The sequence below is a fragment of the Semicossyphus pulcher genome, unplaced genomic scaffold (assembly GCF_022749685.1).
Source record: "Semicossyphus pulcher isolate SPU_LCO1_2020_fin unplaced genomic scaffold, fSemPul1.0.p SCAF_12, whole genome shotgun sequence".
NCBI classification, from domain to species: Eukaryota; Metazoa; Chordata; class Actinopteri; order Labriformes; family Labridae; genus Semicossyphus; species Semicossyphus pulcher.
In genome coordinates, this window is record NW_027211626.1 from 3,161,735 (window position 1) to 3,177,498 (window position 15,764).

The 15,764-nt window shown below is 40.8% G+C and overlaps 1 protein-coding gene across 1 annotated transcript; it reads left to right on the forward strand.

The window, feature by feature from the left end:
• Positions 1-1,050: 1,050 nt before the first annotated feature.
• tmem87b (transmembrane protein 87B) lies at positions 1,051-14,051 on the forward strand. Its single transcript, XM_069659271.1, has 19 exons — positions 1,051-1,212; positions 2,553-2,613; positions 2,705-2,796; positions 2,896-3,030; positions 3,132-3,185; positions 3,707-3,875; positions 3,977-4,038; positions 4,779-4,962; positions 5,060-5,159; positions 5,257-5,350; positions 6,020-6,091; positions 7,697-7,805; positions 7,907-7,965; positions 8,062-8,165; positions 9,636-9,709; positions 9,810-9,880; positions 9,993-10,045; positions 10,152-10,182; positions 11,660-14,051. Exons 1-19 carry the CDS (start codon positions 1,063-1,065, stop codon positions 11,699-11,701), a joined length of 1,716 nt encoding a protein of 571 aa, XP_069515372.1. The 5' UTR covers positions 1,051-1,062; the 3' UTR covers positions 11,702-14,051.
• Positions 14,052-15,764: the final 1,713 nt, after the last annotated feature.

Consider the following 15,764-nt stretch of genomic DNA (forward strand, 5'->3'; position numbering starts at 1 on the left):
AAAAGCAACATCAACAACATAATGACTCTCCAAGGCAGATAAATAAGATTAAGAACATGAGTCACAAAAATCTTAAGAAGAGACTAAATTAAGAAATGTGATTACACTGTAACTATGAATATATTTAATGACATAGCCTGGTATGCTGACCGTGATTGCTGGAAGTCCGATGCTGTAAATAGTTTGGCAAGGTACGTCGTTTTAATTGCAAAGATCAGTTTTGAAAATGTATATACAAGGAATCTGTATAATACACAGGTATGTAATATACATTATTTAATATATAGGTTATGCAGGTGGTACATGAGTGAACCTAAGTAAACTCGTATTTTGCGAGTAATATGACAATATTTACAACGGCCGACAAAGGCAATCGCACTGCAACGGCCCACACGATTTCCGTTAGAAGAAACAGGCTGCAAATTCCAATACACATGCAAAAGTCCAGAATAAATGCAGCGACAGGCACGTGCTGCAAATACAGACACGATGCAAAGTCAAAAACACACAAACCCAGAAAACGCATGCAAAAGAAAAACGCTCAACATAATAGAGGTGCTCAAGGCTTAGGGGGGCATTTGTTGCATTTGATCTGGACTTTTGCGTGTGGTTTTGAATTTGCATCGCTTCTGGATTCGAACCCTGTTTCTTCTAATGGCAACTGTTAGGGCCGTTGCAGCACGATCTCCCTTGTCGGTCACAGTGCAAAATACTTTTGAAAGTGGAGTAAAACTGTCCCAAAAGGAAAATACAGTAGATTTATATTGAATAAATTCAAATCAGTGTCACAAATCACTGACTTCAATTAAATCTCACAGGTGTGTCCGCATAAGACATTTCACATTGTAATAAAAGAACTTCGCTATGGGACAAGTTGTTATATTTAATCCAACATGCAATCATATTTTATTTGTGTGGGTAATTAACAGACAGGTGTAGGTAACATACATATAAGCTTAGATGGTCTAGTCCAAATAAATATAAAAAGTGTAGGTAACGTCCTCCTCCAGCTGTTGCGTTCACGACGCCTCCTACAGGGGAGTGCTGAAGCCTACAACGAACATGGCTGCTGCAGTAAGGATGAGGACGTGGAGCTGTCCGACCCGAGGAGTTTTCTATCCCTGGGCAGTCCTTATTGTAGGTTTACTTAGCACCATAAATGTGGCTGTTGCTGCACCAGAGACCGGACTATGGAGAATCGCTGTTGTAAATGTGAGTATCCCACCGCAAGTACTTAACCAGCCGGGTAACTGCAGCACCGGCTAGCTAATATAAGCTACCTTAGCCTTGTTATGCTCGCTAGCTATCAGCTGAGCGGAGTGTAGCGACAGTGGTTACCTGTATTATTGCTATTGTATTAACCTCTCTCGACTTGCTGTCCTTTATAAGTTTCGAATAAAGTGTGAATAACGAGGGTAGCAGTGTAGGTTGTTAGCATGTTAGCCCGATGGAGGAAGGATAGCCATTAGCTAACTAACTAGCTAGTTAAACAGCTGTCCAAGGACTGCTAATTAGCCCAAGAGAGAGAACCTAATATGTCTGACCTTAACAACATCTCTCGACCAACACTTGAGATTTGGCCTGCCAGTTTGAACGTGAGTGTTCAGGTTAACTTCATGTGCGTACTTTATCTTTTATCACAACCTTATCGAGATTATTGTTGTTGTAAACACAGAAACACACCCTCAAAGTCCATTAGTGTAGTAGTGAAATCCCTCCTCTCGTTTAGCAACATTAAGACACAGTTCCCAGACTTCATCCAAGGAGAGTTAGAAAGCCCTGATCAATAATTGAAATAGTGAGAAGTTTCAAATTCCCTCTGTTGCTCTCTGTCTCTGTATCTAGTTGCAGTAATAGGTGTGTTGAAAGCCTGGAAAATTTGTCTGTCACAGAACTCAGACAGAAACACATTCCTACCTTAGTTTGTACAATATTAAGTCTCTGATTCAAGGAGATTATCAAAGTCTCCTGGCTGAAGCGGAAGACCCTTGAAGTAACACAATGATGGGAGATGGTAAAAGATGTCTAAAACATGGAAATATTGGGATACACTTAAAACAGTATAATTTTATTAACTGATGTAATCAAAGACACAGTGAAACAATTGATATGAATATGTTCCTCACTCTTCAATCATGATCACTCAATCTTACATTATTTTTTAAATATATATATTGTTAATTCATCTCTGTTTGTTGATAAATGCCACTTATTCCTGCTTACGCAAATATGGACATTGAGAAATACCAAAATCTACAGACTTCCCTAAAATACATTTATGCATGTGCTATGTCTCGTTAGATGTGACTATATTAGGATTGCAATTGTTAAAAGAAAATTAAAATAAGTCCCACTGACCCACAGATCTGTTTCTGCTTATAAACACAGAAAGAGCCCATCTTTATTTGGTTTTAACCCAAGATAGTGTTGACCTCTGAGCCCCCATCCTGCCTAAATGATTCATCAGTTCACCAGACTAGTCATGCATTGATTTATAAGAGAAATAACCCTTGGATGCACTGTACCTCACAATCTTTGTTATTGTTCCAAAGACCTCAAGGCCACTGCACTTAAGAAAATCCATGTATAAAGACACTGACATTCAATTTAAAGGTAAGACATGGAAAAAGATACAGATAACAAAAATTGTGCCCCTTTTTGTCCCTTTTTTGTGTTTTTGATCTCTTGTGTCTTGGTCTTTCAGTCATGTCTTTTGGCTGTCCTGAGGAAGTTACCTTCACTGTTCACTGGTATTTGAAATACTACCCCTGTCACAATGAATTCAATAATATTGACGTAAGTATGCAAGCTAAATTTAATTAAAAGCATCAGAAGATCTATCCGTCTAGACCTAATTAATTATGAGTGCTGACTTGTACCTGCCATTGTCTTTAGGAGATGTATGAGAGAACACGTCTGAGTCGTGGGGAGGGCCTGGATCCGAACCCCCTCGTACAAGGAGAATTCATCGAACACAGACACAGTCCCATAACATGCAACAGTGGACTGCGCACATTTCCAATGCTCAAAGTAGGTTTATTATATATAGTATTATTTACATTCCACAGAAAAGAAACACTTATCACTTCATGGTATTTATTATCTCTAAAAATCCACTTATTGTTTTTCAGAAAGCGAAGGCAGAACCACGTCCAGTCACTCCACCCGTTGAGGGCGTAGTGCCAGTAAGACAACATACGACGACACACACATGATTTTAATAGCACAGTTAAACAGATTAAACATAATTGGCTGATATTTACCAGAGTCACACGACAGCAATTATATACAATAAGAAAGCCATAAATTACAAGCTAACGGCTATGCCAACCAGGAAGCAGTTGAATGCTAACGTTGCTGTTGTGACTTAGCTGATGGTAGCTAATTAGTTATCAAATTTGATGTTTAACCTTGAGATATAGTCAGATTTTTCTTATCTATTGTCTTTCCAGTTGATAAATATCAAAAGAAACCAAATCAAATGTGTCAGATTCTCTATGTTGTACAATTTGCAACATTTGAGTAAAGAAGTATGACATTATTACCGCATTTGAGTTTCCCAATCTGAGCATAACGTGAGAAGAAAATGGATACTGTCCGAATGGTGCATTCAGTGTTTATTTTAATCAGCTGTTCTTTTTTAACATGTTTCAACATACTTGATTAAAAAGTGATAAAATCATGGGTTACCTTTGTAAAACTTCAGGATGAAAACGACAAGCAGATCACTGAGGAGTACGACGACAGCAGCTCTGTGAAGAACAGCAGTTTAAATATCAAAGACAGCGTCATCGCCACCACGTGGAAGGACGGCCCTTACCTGCTGGTGGTTAAGATTGTTTCCAGTAAACAGGAGACCAACTGGAGTTTAACAGGTGAGATTTTTTTACTCTGCTGTCAAAATAATAAATTAACCGGGAGCTGTTTACATTCTTTATTTGTCTTTATATGTCTATTCTTCTGTTCTTTTTTGCAGTTAATGTGGTGATGAAAGGCAGCCATGGATACATTTCTATCACAGAATGGCCTCTCATGATTGTAAGTAAATTTTTATGATTTTGATTTGCTTTAAACATGAATTAACCATTTCTAAAATGTTTGTTTATTGATATTATTCTCTCCTCGCACTGATAATTTATTTGTTTAACTGTTTGTGTTTCATATTATATGACAATTCAGAGCAAAACAATTCATCCACAGCTTTAAGGGACAGTTCACCTAAAACTAGGGATGCACTGAAAATCAGGGCCGATACCGATACGGATGTTTAAAACAACAACTTTGCAGATTTTTGGAATTATTAATGCCCTCGTCTGGATAAGGGGCCTTGCATGCTACAAGGACACCGCTTCACCTCTGTTACGCCAATGTTACTACCTCCTGCTGGCTCAGAGGCAGAAAGTCTTCGCCCGAACCTTTCCACCTCCGTGTGTTTTACATAAAAGGCGTAACAGAGACGGAATAATCCCGCCTTGAACTAGCTGTGTAAAAGCGGCTTGATTTTCAATTACTTTGTTATCTCTTAGGCATATTCTGTTATTAAAATGTGGTTCCTGTGGTTAAGATGAAACACAGTCCCAGTTGTGACCAATTATTGAAGATCTCATCTCTAAAGTTTGCCCATCAACAATCACAGGACTCCACAGCTCCTGATTCTTTAAAAACCACGCTGAAGCTGAACGAGTCGTCAGAACTCTAGAGAGAAAAAACAGCATGTTTTTGCATGAACTGTCCTAGCTAATGAGGTGTTGTTTAAAGACTCATCCCTTTGTTTGTAGTTCTACATGGTGATGTGCATAGTGTACATCCTGTACGCCCTGCTGTGGTTCCTGTGGGCAGCGTGCTACTGGAAGGATCTGCTGCGGATCCAGTTCTGGATTGCCGGGGTCATTTTCCTCGGGATGGTGGAGAAGGCCGTCTTCTGTGCCGAATATGAAAACACAAACACCGTTGGCTCTGCTTGTGAGTGTTTGCAGATCGTCACAAAATATTTTTACATAGTTCACATGAGATGTTTAGTGTTCCAGTGTGATGGTTTTCCTCTTACTGTTGCCTTTAGCTCCAGGCTTGTTGATCTTTGCTGAGCTTGTCTCTGCCCTGAAGAGGACCTTGGCTCGATTGCTCGTCATCATCGTCAGCCTTGGCTACGGCATTGTAAAGTATGTCAGCATTTATACACTGCTGCTTTATTTGTTTATTATTGTACAAACCATGCAATCAATGTTCTAATATATTTTCATGCCTCTTTCATTTCAGGCCTCGACTGGGGACGGTGATGCACAGAGTCGTCGGGCTCGGCATCCTCTACTTTGCCTTTGCGAGCATTGAAGGTGTCCTGAGGATTACTGGGGTGAGTTTTCTGATCAGTGTGTTTTTTAATGTATTTAAAAAATGTTAAATTATTTATCTAATCTGACCAACAGTTATCAAAACCCAAATATATTAACAGTTTAAATAAGAGGAAGGCAAACAAGTCCTCAAATTTGGAAAGCCCTAACGAGCTTGTGTATGTTTGAAAAATGGGGATAATTATTGATTGACTAACGACTATTATAATCGAATGTGAAAAAATAACCTGGATAATTATGCTCTGTAGCCAGATTGTGTTTTGAAGTAAAACTGACATCACGATTTGTTTATTTTCTTGATTTGTTTGGGGGCGAAAAACGAAGGGTCGAGACAATGGCCCCGTTCTCATTACAGAAATTGTTCTGGCTGTGTTTGACTCCTGCGCCATCTGGTTCATATCCTTCCAGTGCACGCCCTCACCAGCATCATTACCAACACTGATTACACCCTCATGTGATCATACAATGTGCTTGTTAATTAATTGAGCTTCAGTGAGCTTCAGTGGTTGTGAATATTCCTGTCTCTCGGGTTGGATGATTTATTTTCTTCTTTGCACTTTGGTGAATTTTTCTTTGCTGCCTTTTGATCTCCCGTCCTCGCTCTGATTTCTCCTCATCCTTCTCCTCCTCCTTCCTTGTGTCCTTTGGTCCTGCTCTGTCCTTCCTTCTAGGCGAAAGACTCTGACTTGGCCCTGCTGGCCAACATTCCCCTGGCTCTGCTTGACTCCTCTCTGTGCTGGTGGATATCCTTTTGTGCGCCTAGAACCTTTCCCTGTGTGGTTCCCCTCTGCTCCTCACCTCCTTCACATGAGCCAGAATTAGACCAGTGGAGGTTTATCTGCAGCTGTCATTCCTTTTCCAGATAATTAGCAGTGAAAGAGCACTTACAGTAGAGCGATATGCCGCTGCTCTTAAGAAACAGCCCTGCAATAATCACTCATCTTCTATTGGAAGTTGTAACAGCTCATTTTGTTCTGGTTGATGGTTTAACTGCTCTCATCCTCCATCCTCACTGCTTCTGTTTCTCCATAATCATTGACGTTTTGCCATCAATTGAAACTTCTGGTCTGAATTTTAAAAAACAATTGATTTTAGTTGAATTGTATTCTTTTATTTATCTTGTAAGGAATACACGCATTAGTCAGCATTTCTAATCTCAGCGGCCGCCCCTCACAGGTGGTGCTCTTTACATTTTTTTTAAATCAAAATTTTGATATTGTGATTTTTCATTTAACTGCTTATGTAAAGCATTATCAAAACACCCAGCTCATGTGTGGCCCATTACAGCCATAGGTCTCAAATTGATCTCATCTCCATAAAGCATCTTGTCATATCGCCGAGCCAAAGCTTCCAATTTAACAAAGACTTATAGAAGACTTAGAATTATCCAGTCTTTGGACCCATCTGCCATCTTCTGACCACCTGTAGAGACACCATTGGTGTAGCCAGGGGATTTCCAAATAACAGTGCAGGGATATCTGATCCAAGACTTCCTTTTCCTTGTGCTGGTCATTGTTTGAGCAAAATGTAGGCCCTGTGTCCACATAGTGCCCTTTTCTGGCAGAAAAGCGCTGGCAGGGCGCTGGAGAGCGCTCGGATGAAGTGCTTGTGCGGTGAGAGAAAAAACACTGTATGCGGGTTTTGTTTCTATGACAACAATAAGTTTAACTTCCTACACAGCTTACAACAAGCTTACAACGCGTAGGGCGATAAAAGCACATCACTTACCAACAACATTTCGTGTCCGGCTGATCTGCTCCCACAAACGGGCTTTTCAGTCGCCATTGTTTGTTTGTCAGTCACATCGTACAGCTCCAGGTAGACAGAAACGGCCAGAACAAGTTGCTCCTCCATGTTTGGTGGTAAGCAGAGTGACAAGTGGCGCCCCGTCTGATTGGTTGCCTGAAAAAAGCGGCAGTGACGACACCAGCGCCTTTCTGAAAAGTTCAGAGAGTTTCAACTCAAAGTATTCGGAGCCGTTGCACAGAAAAGGCAGAGCGCTCTGCTGCTGGGTGCAGCGCTTTTTCTCTATGCGGCCGTGTACGCTCTGTCCTCACTGGGAACAATTGATAAGGGCGCAATGTGGACACGGGGCCTAAAAGATGCCCTCTATGAGTGGATTCTTATCTGAACTTTTATGCAGATACCTGAGAGATTAAAAAACCAAATTGTTGTTGGATGGTAGCCGATGGGTTCCAGGATGGGTGTTTTGCCTTTTATGCTCTTCACTGGCTTTTTTCCAGCTGCAACAAAAAAAAACCCACATCGTATTCTTTAAAGTCATTTGGTAATCTGTGATCTAGTCTCTATCTAATGTCTGCCACATGTTTACCTTGACTGCAACTAACATCTTTGTCAGTCTGGCACAAACCATCAAGACTCTGAAGCTGAGGAGAAACCCGGTCAAGTTGTCTCTCTACAGGCACTTTACAAACACACTGATATTTGCTGTCATTGGTAAGTGATACAACCATAGAATAAACTGTCTCTCCAGCTCTGTGTGTCCTTAGAAAACAGAACAATAGCAGTGTCTCAAACCTTTCTTTTCTCTCCCCCAGCTTCCATCATTTTCATGTGTTGGATTGCAAAAAAGTTCCGGTTAGCAGATTGCCAGTCTGTGAGTGTTTGGCACGTTTATCAGTCGTAAAGTAAGAAAGAGAATTCGATTTTGGCTTTAAATTTAAGTGATCATTGGACCTGTTTTTCTCTGAAGGACTGGATCGAGCTGTGGGTGGAGGATGCTTTCTGGAGGTTCTTGTTCTCCGTCATTCTGTTCGTCATAATGTTCTTATGGAGACCGTCTGCAAACAACCAAAGGCAAGCAGAACATACAGCCTCCTATCATCCTCAAATATTACTAACACATTTTGCCCAAGTTTTTGTGTCAGGCACTTTTTTTGTTGAATACATAAATAACCCCTTGATAATGAAACCTATCGGTGAGTTGACCTGTCCTCTAGCGCCACCATCAGGCCTCAAATTTACTGACAACATTAATGAACACAAGAGTATGAACCCTGTTGGTTTTGGTGATGATATGACCTTTCCTGTAGCGCCACCATCAGGTCAAACTTTCAGTTTTAGAATTAATGTATCTCGAAAATCTTTCATCCAAATCTTTTCTAATTTTGGGTGCACATTCATGAACCATATTGATTGATGTTGGTGACCCCCCCTTTCCTCTCATAAACATATTTATTGACTTATTTTTATCTCCTTTTTTTGTAACATATTTGTGGTTAGTCACTATAAAGTCTCACTCACCCCTCCTCTTTTGTTATCCGGGCTTGGGACCGGCAAATTTGTCATCCCAAGTACAATATTTTCAATCGCTGGTGTCATGAAGAGCTCTAATGATGACTTGATGTCTTCAACATGGCTGATTGCATATCTGGTGGGGCCTGGAACCATTTTGATAATATTAGTAGCACTAAGTCTACCCTGCTGTTGAAGTGGGGAAAGGGATCGTGTCTGCTGGTGGTTGAGAGACAACAGGAGGGTCAACACTCTCATTCTCATATGATGAGAATGCCTCAGAATCAGGCTCCTCCTCAACACAATCCTCTGTCACACATACACACACAGACACACACACACCTTCATGCCCATGGTGAGGGAACGTTCTCATGAGAACATTTGTTTCCCCCTCTCCCATGTCATATTAGCACCAAAAATGGAAAATGATGGTCCCTCTACTCACTTCAACAACAAGGTAGACGTGCTGCTAAGAGTGTGTCCCACCAGACACACAGTCAGCCATGTTGAAGACATAAAGTCATTATTCGAGCTCTTCATATAACCATCAATTGAAAATATTGTACTTGAGATGATAATTTTAGAGGGGAGACATGTGTAGTTGGAAAGACTTGGATGTGATCAACTCGCAAGCCTACATTGGCTTCCTCATTTTTGGCAGGAGTTCACAAGTTGTTTCCGACATGCCCACACCACGAGAAGTATGGGAATAGTTGTTTTCCTCACCCCCCTGTTATGTATCGACTCAAAAGTATCAACTCTGCACCTGCAGGTGCGGGGATGTTAGGTCACACACGCAGACAGACAAGTTTTTACACAGCTAAAACAGCTTCGTGTTCAGCACATTGAAAAAATATCATCATGATCATTTCATGCTTCATCAGTTGTCCCCATCAAATCAGGAAACGTCATGAAATATGAAGGAAAAAAAAAAAGTCAACTATTATTATTTGAATGACAAACATTGAATGGGGTCAAATTGACCCGAGGATAACAGGAGGGTTAATAATGGCTTCACTTCACCGTGCACAGGTATGCTTTCACTCCTCTCATCGATGACTCTGACGACGAGGAGATTGAGGAGTTCATCGCCTCTTCAAACATTGGTACAGTAATATCATTATCCAGACTAATGCAAATATTTGGAGTACCTAATCGTCTTATAATATTTGTTTTCTTCTTTCTCTGTTGTCTTTTTATTCCCAGCTGATGGCATAAAGTTGAGAGCATCAAAAAGTGAGACGAACGGCACAGTGAAGCCGGCAGAAGCAAACCCGGTCAGTCACACTGCACACTCGTTCTGTATTAATTAATAACTCCCGTACAAGTGTGACACATTTCAGCAGATGGCAGTATTTACTTTTTTCATCCTTGTTTTCTACTCTTCAGGACGAAGACTTGAAGTGGGTGGAGGATAACATTCCTAGCTCTCTGAGTGATGTGTGAGTATCTTATAAAATGCCTATTTATTACACCAGATGATGTTTTTCCTTTTAAAGCATGTGTGGTTCTAACAGAGTCTCTCTTTGGTTCTGTTTGTCTCTTCAGAGCTCTACCAGTCCTGCTCGACTCAGACGAGGTATGAATTATATAAAAAACAGGATTTAAACACAGTTTTTTTCCCTTAACCAGAAACACTTAGCATAGATATCTGGAGCTGCGTATCTTGTTCCAAATATATTGTGAATTAGAGCCCTGCGTGATAATTTAACAGACTTCTGTTAGAGTTGCATCAGAGCTTTTTAAAAAGTAACCCAGTTTAATAACCCTGCTTTCCTGCCAACTTCTGGTGACATGATGACTTTTCCAAACCTTGTGCAGCAGTGATGTTTCTTGGTATCACCTCACATCACATCTGGGTCTCTTCATGAACACGCAAAGTAAACTGGACAGATTTAAAACTTCTGCCAATAGCTGTTTTCAAAATCAACAGTTGCTGGTTAGAAATGAGAAGTCTGCTTTGTCCTACCTCTGTATGAAATTAGAAACCAATTGTTTAAAAGATTACAAAGTATTTTGAATGGAAAAGTTATCAATATTGTCCGTCAGAATTGTCTTGGCTGGAAGTCGTTACCACTAATCGCTGGCTAAACCGGACACGCCTGACATTTTGCTGTTGCTCCCAGAGGAGATATTGTTGTCAGACTATTGCCAATGTTTATAGTTGATAAATATCAATGGATTTAGAATAGAAGAACAGGTTGCCTATATTGCTATTGCACATTGTACAATAATATTATGGCGCAGGGAAAAGGACAAAATTAAGACTATTGAGAGGCCGAAGGAGGCTATAGCCTTACCGAAGCCAGCTACTGATCTGGCCAATGACAAGCCAGCGCTGGTAACTGAGAAGCCACCTATTCATTCGACCAGGTAGGCAGGTCATGCATCCAGTTGGTGGCGGTAACGCGGCGCATTTGGCTCCAATACGCCACTAAAATACACCAGAAGAAGAAGACCAGTCAAATCACTGGCTACTGTTGCTAGCTTCAGCGTGCTAGTCGCCAGCCTTGGAAGCTAATGACCAACCTAGCCAGTAGCCGATCCAATGGGTGGCTAGCTTCGGCGTGCTAGTCTCCAGCCTCGGAAGCTAATAACCAACCTTTCCAGTAGCCGATCCAATGGGAGGCTAGCTTCGGCGTGCTAGTTGCCAGCCTTGGAAGCTAATGACCAACCTTGCTAGTAGCCGATCTAACGTGTTGCTATGTTAGACGCATGATTTTCCCCCCTGGTCGAATAAATAGGCGGCTTCTCATTTACCACCGCCAGCCTCTCAGTTACCAGCGCTGCCTTGTCATTGGCTAGATCAGTAGCTGGCTTCGGCAAGGATATAGCCTCCCTCGGCCTCTCAATAGTCTTAATTTTGTCCTTTTTCCTGCACCACATAATATTTGTATCTTTGCTGAGCATCTCTTAAAACAGCTACATTCTGCTTTAACCACACATGAATAAATATATAATAGCAATAGAAAAAGATACAAAAAAGTAGTAGAAGAAGAAGAAGAGGAGCATGTCCATCTGAAAGTGAAAAGTTTATGTGTAAATATCATTCTCAGGAAATCATGACGACCAGGTATGAGATGTCAAAGCTGGAGTGAGGAAAGCGTCTCCGGACATCGGCTGACACGACGGGAGATCACAGCAGCTGTCCCGACTCTGCTGCAGGGTTTCCTCCAGTTTCCAGCCGGGTGGGGACGGTGGTTGTGTGCCATTTAATATTTCAGAGGACCTTCCTGTCCTGTACTGTTGCTACTATCGCAGGGTGGAGCAGGCTGCAAATACGGGGGACCTCTGCACATTTCCTCATCTTCTCAAGAGCCACGGACTCTACAAGAGAGAAACTGTCTTTTCACTGACCAACTGTCTCCCTGATGTGATCAGTTTGAGCCTTTCTTTCCAAAGAGAATGTTTCATTTTATATTAAGTGCTGTATTTATTTCTGTTTTGTTCATTTGAATTCATTTTATCAGAGAATGAAGAACAGTGGGCCTCATGCACGAACATACCGTCAGAAAGGGTCTTTTAGAGCTTATGCAGATGTTGTTCGTTGGTCGATTCTTATTTATGATGGGAAAAATAATACATTTTTCTTGGTTATTAACTCTAAGAAAGATTTATCTAAGCTATTTTTGCAGTCAGAAAGGGGGCAAGAATAATTGAATAACACTTTTAGAAATAATTGAAACGGGATTTTTCTTTACATATAAATATATAATTGTAAAGTCTGCAATTTAGTAACAGTATGAAGTTTTATGTGTCTAGGAGCGTCTCAAGTACTACTTTTATTTTTTTTTCAGCTTAAAATCTGAGACAAGAACACTTTAAAGATTAAGTAGCCCATGTTGCTCTTATGCACTTTGAGGATCAAAGCTGTGCCTACACGTCGTTCTTGTATGAGGCCGAATCTGTTCATGTAAGTGAGAACGATGTGTCTGAAAGTGTCGTTCATGTCTCAGATTGAAGCTTCAGTATTCGTGTGTGAATGAGCGAGAGAGGGCGGAAGCACAAACACGTGATTTTGTACATTTTGAATTGAAATGTAACTGTAGGTGGTTTAAGATGGGGGTCATGTTCTGAATCTACTGTACGTGTGTGGGCGGGCAGGTTGTGTGTCTTCTAATGTAAGGAGCAATATACTGTATGTTTGTTAATTAATTTCATTATTTATTTGGGTTTCAAGTGTACTTATAAGTTGTTAAAGTGTGTGTTCACCCATGTTTACTCTAAGTGTGTTTACAGTGTGTGCTTCCATTTCTTAAAGTTGTAATCTCGAAGATCTCAGTTTCGTTCTCTTTGGCGGCACCTATGGTGATAAATGGTAATTGAGGGAGCACGCTTCCCAGATATCCAGACAGTGTTGCATATGTGACGTCCACGGTTGGCTCCGGTTGTAACTCTTGATTTTCCTGGCTGACGTCGTTTTCCTTTTCAGACTGTTTGCTTCATCTGAGCGTCGAGTTTGTTTCTTTTTCTTTGGATTTTCACTTCTTGTTGAAGTTGTATCTGTAGTCATCCATCTTTTCTTTGTTTGTTCAGCCATAGTAGATTACTGTTTACTCACAACACTTGCAGAGATTGGAAAAGCAGCCGCTTAGCTCCGCCTACCCTCTCTGGCAGACCAACCACTGCTGGCTGATGGAAAACGCGTCACTAACTGGGCGCCGCTTGTGTTTTTTTCTGCGAATGTCGCCACCACAGACACCCAGTCTGTAATTCTGCACTTGCAAAGGCTTTCATCAGTGGGCCATCGGCTCAATCAGCATTGTGTTACCTCATTAGGAGATAGATAGAGACTTAACAGACATTTATTTAAATGAAAATCTTCGAGATTATCACTTTTTGGACCCTGAAAAGTCATTTGATGCATTCGTCAAACTGCAGCTGATAACGTCATAGCGTTTGTCTCACAGACACCTTAATAACATAAGTTTTGATGATGTCTTAATATGTTTGTTTTTCATTATTATTTGTAGAATGGCTCGTCTGTTGTTCTTGGAGGTGGAGGTCTTTGTGTGTGTTGTCTTGAGTAAATGTAACCGCAGGATTTTGACTCATGAGTTATGTGGTTAGCACAAGCACAAGCTGATCATCACTTGGGTTTATAATGTCTTTGTTCCCTTTTATTCTCGGTTGGAAATCTGGAATAATTGTGCTTATGATGGCACGCTGTCCTCTTATATAAAACTGCAGACACCTGCAGTGGACCTCGAGTTATTTGTACAGATGGGTTTTGGCTGATTCCTGTTATTTCCTAATTCCACAGGTGGAGAGGTGTCTGGATTATATGACTCTTCTTTTGTCTTTTTCATGAGTGTCATAAAGATCTGGGCTTAAACTTTTCATACCAGCAGTTTTCTTCTTTCTTCCCTCTCAGGACGTGTGTACAGATGATTGTTTCCTGAGCTATGATTTTCAGTATTAATTTGAGAATAAAAATCCATTTGTGAACACGTTGACCGTTTTTGTTACATCAGTTCAAATCTGTTTCTTTTTAAAGCTTGCAAATACCAGATAGAAGAGGTAACGGGAGAATAAACTGTTGAATGAATGGGCTATTGTGAGCAGAATCGTGATAAATAATAATGAAACGCAGAGACCGAGAAATGCAGAGAGGACAGTTTGAATGAAGCCCAGTTACTGAAAGCACAAACTCTGCGTTTTCTCTCGGCTATTAGCCCTTAATAGGCTTGTGACTAAGAGGGCTGAAGCTACATAAAATCCAGAAACAACATTACAGCATTACAACTTCATTTATGGAGAACAAACTACTTTCAGAGCTAAAACAGGAGCTTCAGAGTTTGTACCCTTTTAACCCCGCTGAAGACCTCTGCTGGAGTGTTTAGTTTTTAACAACTGCAGCTATACAATTATGAAATCAGCAATAAAACCATCATGATCTTTATATGGAGGAAAATGTGACCTTATTATGGAAGGAAGCCCCTATTCCTCTCTGACACAGCAACCTGCAACGTGACTTTATTCCCTTTTCTACAGCTGTTAGTCTAAGCTGCCTCAAACTGTGATTATTGCATCAAACATAAAAATTGTCATTATTACGGCCTGTAACAGTTGATTAAAGGCTACTTGAAAGTCCAAGAAGCAGAAGCAGAGGGAGCTCCGTTCTGCCTCTCCGTGCTCTCACATACTTCTGGATTTCCTCCAAACATTTATCCCCACATGAAAGATGATCCACAGGCGACCTCTCCCCTCTCGCCTGGATAATAAAAGTAGAGATAAATTCCTTCCCACTGCCTTTCATTCTGGACGAACACCAGGAAAACACGTGCCTCTTGTCTGTTTTGATGGAGGCTTAAAGCACCTCCGAGTTTAAAGTTCAGGGATGTTTCAGGAGAATTAAAAGGAATTTAAAGACTTTTTGTGAAGAAGTGGCACATGACAGAATATTACAAACACACAGAAGATTACAACCAATGTTGTGACAGCTTTTTGACAAAGCAATTTCACTGATGTATAGATTTGTGAGATGTTCTCGTTTGCCACAACGTTTCTGTATTTCTGCCTATTTCAGAGTGCAAGTCGGCGCTGCTGTTCGGTGCTGTGGTTCTGTTTGTGTCATTCAGGTGGTGCTCTCCCTGCTGGTGCAGCTAATGATTGAACTGTTGCAGCTAATGATTGAACTGTTGCAACTTGCCAATCAAGAGTATAAAGAGGAGATGAGCGAAGACAGCCAACCAGTGGATCATTCAGTTTTGTGTGTTGGATCCTGAACGATTCTGCTTACTCCTTCTGTAGAAGGCGGGTGTTTTTCCTCTTGGTGCCTTGTGTATGTTTATTTTATACTTAACATATTTCATTTAAATGGAACAGATATGAAAATACTGAGGTTGAGCTTGTCAGTTTAATGTGTGAGTTGAATGTGTGTCGATTTTAGTTTTTTCTTTCTTTCTCTTCATTGTTGAGTTTTTTGTAATTTTAGCGGACAGCGGATAGTGTCGGAAACAAGGAAGAGAGTGGGGATGACATGCGGCAAGGAGCCAAGGGTGGGGGTCGAGCCCAGGGCCGCTGCATCGAGGACAGTAGCATCTGTATATGGGACGCACGATATAAGCTTAACCTGCGCCCCTTGTTGAGTCTTTTTAGTTGTTGTAATGTGAGAAATATATTGCTTTTATTGAGGATAACAAAACAAAAAAGTTTAAA

What these genes read in the sequence shown, in the direction of transcription:
- tmem87b (XM_069659271.1), top strand. Translation starts at nt 1,063, where the DNA reads ATGGCTGCTGCAGTAAGGATGAGGACGTGGAGCTGTCCGACCCGAGGA. An exon ending in GTGTCCTGAGGATTACTGGG is followed by an intron (nt 5,351 to 6,019) that starts GTGAGTTTTCTG and finishes CCTTCCTTCTAG; the next exon opens with GCGAAAGACTCTGACTTGGC. An exon ending in ACTGATATTTGCTGTCATTG is followed by an intron (nt 7,806 to 7,906) that starts GTAAGTGATACA and finishes TCTCTCCCCCAG; the next exon opens with CTTCCATCATTTTCATGTGT.